This window comes from Theobroma umbraticum, unplaced genomic scaffold (genome assembly GCF_002168275.2).
Source record: "Theobroma umbraticum cultivar Fairchild unplaced genomic scaffold, ASM216827v3 scaffold_204.0, whole genome shotgun sequence".
NCBI classification, from domain to species: domain Eukaryota; kingdom Viridiplantae; phylum Streptophyta; class Magnoliopsida; order Malvales; family Malvaceae; genus Theobroma; species Theobroma umbraticum.
In genome coordinates, this window is record NW_018397267.1 from 3,107,887 (window position 1) to 3,122,218 (window position 14,332).

The following is a 14,332-nucleotide window of genomic DNA, read 5'->3' on the forward strand; positions in this document are numbered from 1 at the left end:
TACTAATGAGTAAAGATGGGAAATTCCCCCTTCTTCAAATCTTTCTTGGTCATGATAAGAAACATGATTGAGTGGAATTTCAAAGATGAAGATTGAGTCGTGAAATCAAAATCAAACAATGTTTTGAGCTGCACTAGTGGAGAATTGGAGACAGTAGCAGAGTCGCTGCCATCAATTACCAAAAGCCCAACTGAGGCAAAACAATACCAAATGTGGATGCCGAACTACTGTTGGACCAAAAATTAAGAGTTCACGGTGCATGAAATTGGCCGGCGGCTGATCTCACTCCTTTACCTAACTCTTGCCTCCACCTCCACGCGGCCTTTCGTACACTCAATTTTAGTATCCAAATTTATTAGTAATACCCCCATATAAATTAATATGACCCATTTTAATTCCACTCTCAGAAACTTCAAATTTCTTTTCTTGTTTCTTGTTAATTTCTCTTCATTTTCAAACTCTTTTAATGTTGACTCAGCCACAGCCCCCTCTAACTTGTCCTCCACGCTCTCTCTCTCTCTCTCTCTCCAGCCGTCACACGTTGGTTCATGGCATGATTTCTCACTCTCTCTTACTTGTTGCTCTCTATATATATGTGCACCGAACCCATCATGAAGCCATCAAAACAAAACACGACAGTTCAACTTCTCTTAACGCTTTCCAACTTCACCTACAAAACCCAGATTCCAGTTCTCTCTTCTTTTTCTTCTCTGTGTCTCATTTTACTGCAATTCTACTTTATACAAATCCATGGCTCGTTTCAGTTATCTGGCGCTCATCTTCTTGGTGATCTCTGCTTCGTTTGTGCCACAAATGGAAAGTCGGAAGCTACTAAACAGAGGAGATAGCAACAAAAATGTCCCTTCTCTATTTGCAAGCTTGGTTCTTAGTGCCCTTCCTAAGGGTACGGTGCCAGCTTCTGTTCCTAGCAAGAAGGGTCACGCCACGCTCGACAACGAGAAGCTCTTTGCCCGGCATCTTGCTGGCATCGATCGGATTCTTCAGTCTGTTCCAAGCCCTGGCGCAGGCCATTAGTCTCTCTAGAATTTCTCCCCGGTTTTCCATGTATCTTGATACATAGGATTCTTCTCCTTCTCCTCCTCCTTCTTCTTCTTTTATTTTTTTATTTTTGGTTTGAATTTTCTGTCTACAGTTTTGATTATTTTTTCTTATATTCTTTATAATTAGGGTTTAGATTATTATTGTACACATAGAAGTGCATATTCAGCAAGGCTTTATTTATTCTTTCTTTCTATTTATATCCTTTCACTGGGATTGATTTTGTTATATCCCTTTGATTAATGCCATTGTCTTAATAGTTTAGTAACATGAAAGTGTCTTAATTCTTCTTATCAGCTATTAGTTCTTGCATCTCTTGGAATCCTCCCACTCTCTTTTCCTTTATTTGATCAATACAGGTCCACGAACAAGAACAGAATTTGATGCAATGATAGAAGAAAATCACCACTTATTAGCAAATCAACCAATATTTAAAATGTAAAAAAGAAAAGAAGGAGACGAAAAGTTACTAACCTAGCTAGTGTCCAATTAATATGTGAAGATTATCTCTTTTCTTTTTACCATTGATTAAGATATGTAAACATTAAATTAAGCACTGTTTAATGTACTTTTCAAATAGTTAAGTGAAAGTGAGCTTTTCATGTTTTTACTATAACTTTTTGCCCTTTTCTTTTTGGAGATAAGAAGGATTGCATTTCCAATCATAAAGGTAAGCAACGATGATGCACAACTCAAAGGAAAGGGTAAAACAATTGGAAGAAAAATGGAAGGGAAAGGTCTGTTCATCATGTAGACATACTGGCACACCATTTGGCCCCTAATTTTTGAAAACAAAAGGAGGTCGACCAGAAAAGGAGAAAAGACTGGTTTAGAGACAAATATATCACAAACCATTAACTGTCGGTTGCTTTTACATAAAGATGGTTATTGCACTTTTGGAGCTTTGGTCCAATAGCACAGATGCCAAATCACTCAAGATGTGTCTTGTAAGAAGGAAAGGTTAAAAATAAGAAACTTATCATTAGGATAATTTTCTTTCCTTCCATGATTTTCACCTGAGACTTATTTCCTTTTGGTACACGCTATGTTTGCCAGACAATACTTGAGCTCCTTTAATTTCTAAGTCTAATCCATCAAGAGTTTTGCAACGTCCCAATTAAGGTTCAATTTGCTTTAGATTTTTCCTTTCCTTGCTTCAAACGTTTTTCTTCCAAGAATGTAGCAGGAATGTGACTATTTCTAATCCCATGGAATAATCAAATGATTCAACGGGTCAAATCAATTCAATTAATGCACTATTGTCTGCGAAATTCTTGTAGAATATTCCTTTTATTTCTAAATTCAAGATTGGTGAAGAACTAATGATGTTATGAACCCAATTCATGCCTTCAGCCGCTGGCTGAATTCAACCAAAGCATGAAACTAACAATCTAGATTCTAGGACACTAAGCCATCAAAATTGACTGGTGGTATGGGTCCTTTAGAGTCGAAGATGAAGCTGCTTACTTCTTGTGTCACTACTAGATCTTTCCCTGAATTTCTGGGTATATACAGAAATTTTGACTAGTTTGAACTTTAAACCCCAAAGTCCAACCTCAAATTTCTTTGGCACTCAAATTGTGGAAGCTACCAGCTAACTTCTTCTACAGAAAAGTAGTCTAGGTGTCACTTATTAGGACTTCAACACCGCTGCCGATTAAAGCTGCAAATTTAATTAACGGTGGCAGAGTAAAAATTGTAACCAAACTGAGAGTAGCAGAGAGCTCTGTTCTCAAAGCTGATAAACCATTGAACCTTGACAGAGAATTATAATTAGTGACAAAACAGCTATGCCAGGTTGAAAGGAAAAACAAAAGGTGTATCCCGCACGACAAAAAGCCACATAGATTGCATGATCTTGTGTCCCAAAGTTTGATAGGATGGTTGAAACTGCCTTCACCTTTTTGCATTTGGGGTCATGTTAATGTGAAATTAGTCACTTCAGTATGATATAAATTAAGGCATTATCTGTCATTAACCACTAAGATAACAAAATTACCTCAATTACACAAAAATTTCAGTACCCAAAAGACCATGCATGATCAAGTGATTCCAGCTGATTAGTATTAATCAATGCTGCCTTGGTTGGTTTAAAGTGATCGGGAGGTCACCTTTCAAAAAAAAAAACAAAAGTGATCGGGAGGAAAGGTGGAAGAAAAGTGGCTGATGAAGAGATTAATCCTTGTGGTGAGGTACATAAGTTTCATGCTTAAAGCATCCTGTCTGTCAATGATCAAAAAATGCTAACGTAAGTTTGCCTTTGTCCATACCAACACAAGGGCTCCACAAAACCACCAGTCACCTGCAAATATAGGGAACACAAGAAATCAAATCGTTTTGCATATGTTCGTGGTTCAATCAACCATTAATTTGTCTGAATCTTAACTCTGTGACAACAGCTTTTGGCAAGAGACATGGTCATTAACAGTAGATTTTGGACTCTGATCTGTAGTTCTTCATTCTTTAATGAGATTGAGAACATAATCGACATGAACCAATTTACAGATCTAAATTTATATGTGACAAAAACTTTTATTTATTTGACACATGAATCTCTACGATCGGACTTCAATCGTTTATCCAATCTGTTTGATTTAAGGTAGTATCTCTGTCTTATATGACGATGTAGATTTCAGAAGGCAGTTTTTCATGGTACCCTTAAGTTATGGCATCGACAAGGGAGGTGATAGAATTGAAAGATCGTTTTTCTTTCTTCGTCTCTTGCCTAGCCAATTAAAGGTTGCCCCAGTACGACTTAAGTGAAACACGTGATAATGTATAATGTAGTGTTAAAGGGGAAGGTTTGGTTTGTAGTCTGAAATGACCTATCAGTTCACGCAGTCAAGGGCCACCATGTGAGCAGCCTCCCAGAAAATCCTTGACGGTTTGACTCCACGGGTTTGGACCACACGTGGGTCATTTTCTAACCCAAATTCCCACCCGTGTTTTTCGATCCCTAGTCTAATTAGTCCACCTTAATCAAGTTAATAATGTGAGAGGGCAATTTTCCAAGATGTCGGAAATTTCACGTTCTGGAGATCAATGTGGAATAAATGCATGTGGACAATTTTTTGACAGAAGGAACCCAACTGAGAACATCCCTATCGCTTATACCTGGGTTAAGACTTTTAAGAGCAAATTTCCATTGGAAAACAACCTTCCAGTTGAAGAGAAACTTTGATATCTTTTCTTGCATTTAATCTGCAGTCCCAGTCTAAAAATCGTTGGGTCGACTTTCCACGCAAGATCCCGTCCTTGGGCTAAATCTAGTTGACAAATGACAGCGACATTCTCACAGTGGGATCTTGAATTAACGATGGTCCAAACCATGAAAAACAAAGCATTGGTCTATATCCATCACAAATTGGCATATAAATTTAGTTGCTTTTTATATCTTGACCCGTCTATTAGAAAAAGAAAACCCAACGATTGGAGAGTCTGCTGCCCATTTTTCCTTACAAATTGGATTCTTCAACCATCTTGAGATCTCGTGATAAAGTTTTGTTCATGGAAAAATAGTCAAAGGCAAGTTAATCACAAATTATAACTGTCGGTGATCAATTCATTCCGTGGATAATTCCTATGCTGCAATGATCTCGTATTAATTTCAAATCTAATGTTATTTTCTACTCTTCTTCTTTAAGGTTCAAGGCTTTAATCCTTCTTTCTCTTGAATTTTCTCATATGTACCGAGGAAAACTGTGACCTAAATTGACAGCATGCATTTTAGTAGAATGCTAGCATATAATGCGATTGCTGGTTGGTTAATTACTGAGACTCAGAAAGGGCACATGGTCAGATGTGCTGTAAAAATTCCTAGAAACTTCGAATCTCCATTTTGTAGTAGGGAAAGCTTAACCTCATTACGTAATGCTTCTCATGTGATTTTGCCATATTCGCTATATATTTTCAAAGACTAGGGAGGGTATTAACTCTTTTTCACTTCTAAGGACGTGTGCATTCCATGCTGGACCGGTTTACGACTTCAAGCTGCTGGAAAATAGTACGGGGAAGGCCATGAAAACGAGCAGAGTTGTGAAGGGTAAAGAAAAGGAAAATGAGAATGGTTCTTGTGTTGATATCTTTGGCCATTAGGCTAGATAGTAAAAGCGGAGATGCAAATCAAAATTGGTTCACATGATCAGGGACCTCGATGGTGGGATCATGAGACCCCAGAAACAGTAACAGCACCATTAAAGCTTTGGAAAGAACTTTATGAAAATTAAAAGCAGCGTGTGTTCTCTCTTCAGCAATTGTTATAGCTGCTGTACCTGCCTACATCCTCTGCAAAAGAAATCGTACACCCGTGGCCATTGCGGTGCGAATTGCGATAAAAGGAATTGACATTCGAAAACAGAAAACAAAAAGAAGCATGAAAAAGGGGATATCATCATGCCAATGAGGTTTTTTTTTATTAATATACGATCCGACACAGTTCACACGATATGGAACTGCACAATCGATAAATATTAAAATCGAAGCAGAAGGATTTAATTGCGATGAAATTGAAAACTTGATACAGATAGAATCTTATACCAGCTATTAAAAATTGAGCTTTCTTTTGCCTTTTCTACACTTGGTTTCTAAAACAACCAGAGCAGTATACAAAAAAAAATGAAGTTCAACAAGAACCTGAGGACAAGTACAAAGTTAAAAAGTGTCATCGATGGCCAACTCCGGGGCTTGGCACAGAAATTAGCTCTTGAAAGCTTATAATATCGTTTTTTCTCAAGAGATGTCTCGTGAAAACGGGTTCTGCATTGCCCCTGTGGCTCGGACCGGAAGGCGCTATGCGGCCCTTCATAAGAACTCGGAAAGCATTTCCACGTGAAAAATGCGGCGAAGGAGCTTTATGAACGCCTAGCATGTTCGAATTAGGCCCTTCAGTCGGAGACTCTGATGGTGTGAGTGGCGGGTGGATACGAATTGCGGAAACAGTACTTCTTGGCATGAACATGGGAAATACCATGATGAAACTCAAGAAAAGTGTGTAACTTAAGGCAGCCATGATATTCTTTTAAGGTTGATATGGGAGCAAGACAGGGGGTGATCTGTGAACAATATTCGTCGGCTTTTGATTTATAAGGACAACTTTGAAAAGAGCTTATTAACATCTGGCGAATTAAAGGGTTTTTATTACAAACCGTTTTACCAGGAGCCACAAAAAGTGAAAAGGAAGAAAATGGAACTAGGGGTTGGAGGGGGGCCTAGGGTGGTAATACTAACTGTAGTACAGTGCTACAACTTACGACAATTGCCCAATTTGCATGACCCACGCCCCGTATTTAGTGGCTCGTATCAAGAAACTTTATCAAAGGAAAATCGACAAAATTCAAATTAGATACTCTCAACAAGGCTAATCCTCTAGATTAAAATAATGAAGAGGCATGTAAACTCTTTCATTATTAGCTAAAAACATAATATCCAGGTGACTGTTGTTAATTAACATCTCAATCAAGTTCATTATGGACCGTAAATGTAGTGCAAATCATGATATATTTAAGTAGGCAGGAAAGAAACATAGATGAAGGAGACTTTTACAGAGTTCTTAGGTCAATTAATGTTAGAAAAAAATGAAAAAAAAAGAATATAAAATAAAGCAAATAAAAACAATAAGAAACTTAAAACGTGGCATCACTGTTTTTTATAAATAATTTTCACTCATTCAGAGTATAAACTCGATTCAAAAGCTATATAGTATAATACAAAAATTCACTTGGGTTGTGAGAGAAATTTGAGATTTTTTAATATTTGACTCAATTTTATGTGCATGCGAACTTAAACAATGTGAGATATTTAAATTTTATAAAATATATTATTTTTCAATAATTAATGCCTCATTGCGTAACCCTAAACATTATCATGTATTCTAAAAAGGCAGAGGTTTTGGGGCAGCTCCTATGGGCATATCAAAAAACTATAATCTGTTATTTGTAGGATGCATTGAATCTATCTATGTCTCTTGGTGTGACTAATTTTGATTTGCTTTTGAGGAAGAAATTCTACATATAAATCGGCTGACTTTGATCCAAATCTCTCCCTACTGCCCTTCATGGAAGACATGAATACATGTATCTCTGCAACAATGTCTAACAGAAATCAAACAGTACCATCAGTCTCTTGCAACTGCCATCCTCTGATGGAGAATAATATATCAACTAGAATGAAAATGGAAATACCAAATAAAAGCATGTGCTAATAGCACTAATTCTTTATAATAAATCAAATAATTGTCATTATCTTCGAATATGGCCGGTTAGGCCTTTCAATGAGAGGACGGAAGAAAATGAAGGGAAGGATTATTATGATGAGTAAGATTTGACATTTGCATACAGGTCTTAAGTGACTTGTGCTTGATCTGGCAATGATGATAACTTTTTGAAACGCTGTGGAAATTAAAGATGGTTGCTGGAACAAGGAAGAGATGGCTGCTGGCACGTGGCCGACGTGCATGGTTAGGTCTATAATAGATTGATGAAGATGTGACTGTTGCCGGCCAGTTGAACTCAATTCAACTTCATTTTCCGGCTTCCACCCACGATCTCATATAAAAAATAATAATAAATTCAGAAATTTAGTTTTTTATTGCATAAAAAGATTAAGTTTAATATTTTTGTATAATACAAAAAATAACTCCGAATTAGACTTATAAAAAAAATCTCATTAACATTTCATAACTTGAGAAGAAAGTACGAATGTCAAACCAAATATCGTTAAAAGAAATCCCTTAACTACTATTAGAAGAAGATCAACTGTTTCTCTCTCACGCACGAGATTTTGCCCAATGAAGAGAAAGCTAGCATGGTCATTTTCCACAACAAAATCTAGTGTAAAAAAGGACGAGCTTTCTTGATGAATACGCTCACATCGAGGAAAGTTAAGACGGGTACGCCTAAAAAGGAATGTGGAAGATCTAGTCTTTACATGTCTATCCAATGTCATCATATCATTACATGCTTTTTTTTTTCTTGGCTAATATTCTACTGGTAGGGACAGTTTAGATTTAGCTACCGCACATTCTGTCCATATGTACATCACAGCCATCAAAAGAATAGATGAGCGTTGAAGTTAGGAAAGTTTGATTCACAAGAAAAGGATCCGGAGCATTGGAAAGAATTGTGGTTTACGGAGAGCAGGAGCAGGGCCCTTTCCAGTCTGACCTTATCTCCTCAGCTCCGTCCTCCCTCGTTGCTTGGTCAGTAGTGGAGTTAGGTTAGCTATACATGCTAGTCAAAGTGACGGAAGTCCACCACAATTCACGTTCCAAGGAAATGCTTGGGGGGGATAGGAATTCATTGCACTTTGGACCTTAAAATAGCGGGCCTAGATGTAGACGGGACTAAAAGATTTGCACCAACATTACTGGTTTTACTTTAAATTATTATATTGGAACTTCTACATTATTTGTTTCATGATTTCTGACCAAAAACTACAAAATTGAATGTCAGTCGTTATATTATATAAGTTTGTATTTTGAGAAAAATTGGTCAAAATTAAATTAAGGAAAAGTCCAAATTAAATAATATTAATAATAATATTGAATTATTTGACATAAACCCTATGAAGGCAAGCATTCTTGCTCGTTTGTAGCATAATGTGCCTGAAATTTTCTTTAAGATTGAATTATTGGACATTAACAAGTGAAGGCAAGAATTCTTGCTTGTTTATAGCATAAAATGCCTGGAATTTTCTTTAAGTGAAGCCACTAATTTTAGTTTTATTAGATCTCACAAGAGATTTGTTTAATAATCGGCCTATTAGCTCAGTTGGTTAGAGCGTCGTGCTAATAACGCGAAGGTCGCAGGTTCGAGACCTGCATGGGCCAGAATTAATATATTTTTTTGGATTCGAATTCCACTTGTTCATTTGTGGCAAAAGTTAAAACCAACTTCTGCACGGGTAGTTCATTTATGGCTGAGAGGAACTACTTAAAACACTACATTCTTCTTTTATTTTTAGTTTTTTCAATCATTTTACAGTATATGCATTCTTAATTTGAATGGATTAAGTAGTATTCAAATGGTGTGACGAAGGAAAATGAAGAACCAAGATAGCCATTGATTGAGCAAAATAGAAGGGCCTATGGACTCGAAGATCAGGGCACTGCATAGGCCGGAGTGTGTATGGAGGCAGAGAATGTCAAATAAGCAAACCCACAGCTAAAGATTATGGTCATGATCCACCCACATAGGAATTTGCATAGGAGCTTCCAGTTAACATTCTGCAAAACAGCATCCTTAAATTAGTTATTGTCTTGACTTAAGGAGAAAATAAAATGAAAAGAAACGGTGAGGAAATCTTACCCGGAGGTCATCTGCTATCCCAACTCCTACCAAAGAACCAATAAAAGCATGGACGCTCGAAACAGGTAGATTCACCATGGCAACTATGATCATTGCTGCCACTGTTGACAACTGGCATGCCCAACCTCTGGAGTTGCTCATGTATGTTAGCTTTCCACCAAGGCATTGAGTCAGCCTCCACCCGCATAGGAAAAATCCCATTGCAGCAACAAGTCCTCCAATGCCTCTAAACCACCACTTCACTTGCAGATGACCCTGATAATCTCTTATGAATGGTTAAATGCACTTTGATTAATTATAAAAACAAATGATTAAACAATGTTGCAGTAACTCACCGCATCTTCCCTATTTCCAGAATATTTTGATCTATGCTTGAACACATCAAGAATAGCTACAAATGGATTCACAACAACAGCTATCTCACTGGCGGATTGAATAAGCCTGCATACCATGGTTAAGATTAATTGAGAAAACTACAATGCCTGTTGATAAATTTCATTATGCTACTGCATTGCCAAGGTTTTCAGTAAGTATAAATGGAAATTGAGGTGCTTTTGGTTTAGTGCAAGAGTAAACCTACGCAAAGATGCTTGATGCTAGAAGTTGAGGAAAACTGAAGCAGTCTTCTATCTCATCGTATTTTTCAGCCAAGGCATGCCGAATGAGAGTTCTTCTGTCGTACTCAAGGACCTAATCCATTGCAATTATATATATGCATGTCAGTAAAACCAGCATTTCATCAGACGAAATTGTGCATCTACCAAACCAGTATCCTGACTTACAGGGGAAAGTGTGGACTTTGTCATATCTCTGACAAACTTAATGGCATTTTCAATTGGTGTTGGTTTTTTCATCCTCTGAAAGTTCCTTGTTTGTACCAGCCTGTTTGGTGTAGACTTAAGCAGCTGTTTAAATGGAGTGGATTGCTCTGCACTAGTATTAGCACTACACTGAGAAACAGGTTGAACCTGATCAGACTTTTGGATCACATCCGGTGAAGCCCAACTTCTTTCTTCCTCTTCATAGACTGTATCAAGGACTCTCATCTGCATAAAGTTTTTCAATATATCATCAACATCATCATCCACTTTTGCACCACTAGACTGGCCTTCAGTTACTGGACTTTCTACAGATTCATCCTTCATAGATGCGTTTTGCTTGGATGTTCGATAATTTTCGGTAGCAGCAAGCTTTTTCATTGCCAACGGAACCACCACAGCCTGCGGCAAACCCAATTAGGGCAGTAGAAGTGAAAGATTAGAAACCATTGGATGGGAACATAATTTACAATAATAACGTGAAAGAAATACTGTGATTGTAGTATTTACCAAAGACAATAATGCTCCAATCAAGGCAGAACCTGCAACAGCAATTACAACAGTCAATCTATTAACATCCACATAGTTTCCTATGACCTGCCACCCAAAAGATGAAGCTGTGCCAGTAATTAAGTAGGCAATAGTGTAAAAGCAAGATAATCACCCAATTGTCACTAAACTAAAAGAAAATAATGTTATATGCACTAAACTAAGCAAACGTTGTTTTCATGATCTAGTTTGACAATAATGACAAACTCTGCCAACATAGCCATTGTTTGTTGGAGGCTTAGAGTTATTTTTTTCTCTTTTCTTTTTTTGGATGTCCTTAGCTACTGACTTATAACAATCTTTTGGGTCTTCCAACAATTTCTCATTAGATATGGATAGAAAGCCTTTTGGCTTTTCCTCAAGGAGAGAAACCTGTAATCATAATGTCTGAAGTTCTATGGGTATGATTACTATCTTTCATAGGAAAATTGAGATTGGTTGAGATTAAAAAAAAAAAAAAGCTTAATATGAAAAACCTGAGACATGATGAAGAAGCAAAGCAATCCTGCAGATTTTCCGTAGTCAATAGGAAGGAAAATAAGAATCCTTTTCCTTGCATTTTCATGGCGAAGTAGAGAACTCTTCAAGACAGCAAAGAGGAAACATGCACAAAGACAGGCAATTAACGGGGCAAAAGTCCATTCAAGCAATATCCAGAGCAGTCCTCCACCATTAAAGTTGTGATTTTCATTCTGCATTATGCTATCATTTAGAACAAGGACCGAAATGTTCCACACACAGATAAATGAAATTCATTTAGACCATTCTTTTAATTTTTATTTTGCATCTTTGGTTAGGATTCATTCTTTAATACAGCTTTTCAGTCTTGTGATTGGGGTTGTTCTGACTATTTCACTGAATGTATTTGCCTCTTTACCTTGCTCCATAGTGGTAAGTAGTCAAAACCTTCTGCAGCTAGCACGGTTCCTAACATAGCTCCCTGTATTGATTGCTGAGATGACACCGGCAACTCTAGGTATGTTGCAAGTGCGAGCCATATCGCTGACCATGTCAAAAGATAAAATATGAACTATTATTTTGGAATTATAATTGCAACATTTATCCACTTAAATGTCAAGCCAAAGAAAAAGAAAAAAAAGTGTGGCAGAATGTTTCAATCATATGGGGTTGGACTGTAGTTGTAAAAGTTCAGAACTTTTCTTTGTCATGTCCTTTTCTTTCTTTTCCTCTTCTTGGTAGCAAACCACTCTATATAAAATTGATAGTAGAAGCAATGAAATGAGACCAAAGGGTTATAAAGTACTCGCTGTGAGGAGAACAACTACCATACTCCACATCAAGAAACCTTCAGTGGGTTGACTCTCTTTCAGGAACTGCATGATAACGAAACTTCATCAGGTTCTACCACTAAATATTGCTTATCCATTTAAGAAATCTTCGCATTGGGTAGAGCTTCTGTTTGGTAAAAGTACAAGAAGCAGAAAAGTAGTTAGGATTAGCTATTGACATGTTTTCCATACATAAGAAAATAAAGCATTAACAGTACTGTTGCTTGCAGAGGCCGCTCCAGGAACATATATGGCGCAAGCCATGATTGAGGCCTTCAAAAGGGTTAAAGCCCCTGACCCTACAGATGTTGAGAACTGCCATTAAAAGAAAAAACAATCATTTTCAGATGTCATAAGAAAAACATGTGTTACTAAGCTTAAGAATCGTGTGCTTTTCACTAGATCATCTATGCTGGACCTTAATGTTTTCAAGGTTCAAATTCATGATCATAGCCATATATATGCCTTGCCTAGCAAGTAAGTTGTAAGGTGTTTTGATTATTCTGCGGTGATTCGTTTAAAGCATGGAAAGACCCAAAAAAAAAAAAAAAGAGGAAGAATGAGACACAAACCGGGGCTGGAAGATTGTTGGCACCAACTGAAAATGCCAGTGCAATAGTGGCAAAACCTCCGAATATGGGTATCCATTCATAAGTCTCCTTCCACTTCCCAACAATCCCGGTGGCCAATTCCACAGCAGTTTTATTCTCATTCTTCCAAGACATTTTTCGTCAGCGGCTCTGGTCCCAAAACCACGCCATTCTGTTTGAAATTAGAATGCTCAAAGTTCACATTGGAGATATCCCCCTGGCCCCAAGGCCTAGATTGGTTTTGTCGTTTCCTTTTTCCATTCTTGTTAGCTTTGAATGCTGTTTTGCTTGTCAGTTACTGGGTCTGGGTGCATACAAAATTGAGTTTTACGCATTGTTCTTGTTTGATCATTGATGGCTACCTTTCTTGTTCATTGGAAAATCCATCCAATGTCCTCTAAAGTCTCGATGGCAACGAATAAAAGACAGCTCAAATACTTAAACCCATAAATCTATAAAAAAAAGAACAGCAAGAATGAGACAAAACAAATTAAAACAAACAAAATTTCAACATAAACTCCAAAAAGTCTACATTTTCTGCAAGAAAAAATCATTATAATAACATAAATTTTGTGACATGGTGGATGTAAGTAGCATGATCAAAATTTTGTCATGTGGTTTTCATTTCAGAATGGTGGTGGGTCCATGAATTTAATTCGGTAGGGGTCCTGACAAAGGTTGTAGCACTTAGAATTAGAGGTTATTCATGGAATATGCCAACTATGAGGGTGCAGGGAGGCACGAGGGGGCATTCAAGCATTGATGCTCTGCAGGGTTGAAGAAGACAAGCACGTAAATTCAATTCTCCTAAACTATATATATTGAAGAATTTTCCATGGTACAAGATCAAGAGAGATGCAGCAGCCCTTCTCTATCACGAAAGAGATTGCGGAGGAATATGTCATCTCCACAGTGCCACTAAATTAAAAGAATTTTCGAGGAATTCATGTTCATGTAGATTTAGCTGGCTTGCTGCGGACATGGATGCCATCATGCGAGAAAGCCGAGGACATATAAACATATAGTAATATCTAAAACATATAAAGCAAATCAAATAAACAAATGCAAAAGAATAAAGATATAGAGAAAATTGGAAAATTAATAAGTAAATCAGCTTCAAAGATAGGTACAAGTTTTGAAGGCACCATGTCCTACCTTCTGTTCTGTCTCAACCTTAACGAGTTAATGCAAGTGTGGGCACCACCACATTGTATATCTTTCTTTCTTTGTTTCTGCCTTGTACATGTCTCAATAAACATGTACTTGGTTGATTTTATATTAATCCAAAATTTCTCAAATGCCATTACTTCGACTGTTTTTATGCTCTAAATATGAAAGAAAAGTATTATAGCTTGAATTCATTATATATATATATATATATATATATATATTCCTACTCTCATCTATTTATCCAATTGCTTGATCATCAAGCCTTATCAAACATTTAAGCATATCTCAAAAATCTTATAGATTCTAAAAAGATATAAATGAATTGAATATTAATCAAACTGTGAAATATATTAAGTGTGAATTCATGGTATGGAAAAGGTTTTCCGTCTTCTGAACTTTCTGTCATTCAATTTCCCTTATCTCTTTTGACCATCTTTTCCATGTTTTTCCAATCCTTTCCTTGATGTTTGTATTTCAATTTTCCGTTTTTGGCAATGAAATAAAGTGGAATGTTGAATTGAAACTTCTCTCTGTTTTCTTTACCCCTCTCTCTC

The 14,332-nt window shown here is 36.9% G+C and overlaps 2 protein-coding genes and 1 non-coding gene across 3 annotated transcripts; 2 read left to right on the forward strand and 1 right to left on the reverse strand.

Annotated features, from left to right (window-relative positions):
- Positions 1–602: 602 nt before the first annotated feature.
- On the forward strand, positions 603–1,355 carry LOC149526690 (B-cell lymphoma 6 protein). Its single transcript, XM_089784930.1, has one exon. It carries the CDS (start codon positions 751–753, stop codon positions 1,033–1,035), a length of 285 nt encoding a protein of 94 aa, XP_089641056.1. The 5' UTR covers positions 603–750; the 3' UTR covers positions 1,036–1,355.
- A 7,455-nt stretch (positions 1,356–8,810) lies between these two features.
- TRNAI-AAU (transfer RNA isoleucine (anticodon AAU)) lies at positions 8,811–8,884 on the forward strand. The gene has a single exon. It is a non-coding gene; the product is annotated as a tRNA-Ile (tRNA).
- LOC110424038 (phosphate-repressible phosphate permease pho-4-like) lies at positions 8,824–13,960 on the reverse strand. The gene is made up of 12 exons (XM_021438506.2): positions 13,764–13,960; positions 12,591–13,060; positions 12,211–12,333; positions 11,994–12,063; positions 11,607–11,731; positions 11,206–11,421; positions 10,691–10,777; positions 10,145–10,582; positions 9,943–10,052; positions 9,698–9,803; positions 9,363–9,617; positions 8,824–9,280 (listed from the first exon to the last, which is right to left on the reverse strand). Exons 2-12 carry the CDS (start codon positions 12,741–12,743, stop codon positions 9,155–9,157), a joined length of 1,809 nt encoding a protein of 602 aa, XP_021294181.1. The 5' UTR covers positions 12,744–13,060; positions 13,764–13,960; the 3' UTR covers positions 8,824–9,154.
- Positions 13,961–14,332: the final 372 nt, after the last annotated feature.

Bases quoted from the DNA above. Each gene is read 5' to 3' on its own strand.
- LOC149526690 (XM_089784930.1), top strand. From the start codon at position 751: ATGGCTCGTTTCAGTTATCTGGCGCTCATCTTCTTGGTGATCTCTGCT.
- LOC110424038 (XM_021438506.2), bottom strand. From the start codon at position 12,743: ATGTCTTGGAAGAATGAGAATAAAACTGCTGTGGAATTGGCCACCGGG. The intron at 10,053-10,144 runs GTAAGTCAGGAT...GCAATGGATTAG, and splicing joins CAAAGTCCACACTTTCCCCT to GTCCTTGAGTACGACAGAAG. The intron at 9,804-9,942 runs GTAGGTTTACTC...CATGGTATGCAG, and splicing joins CTAGCATCAAGCATCTTTGC to GCTTATTCAATCCGCCAGTG.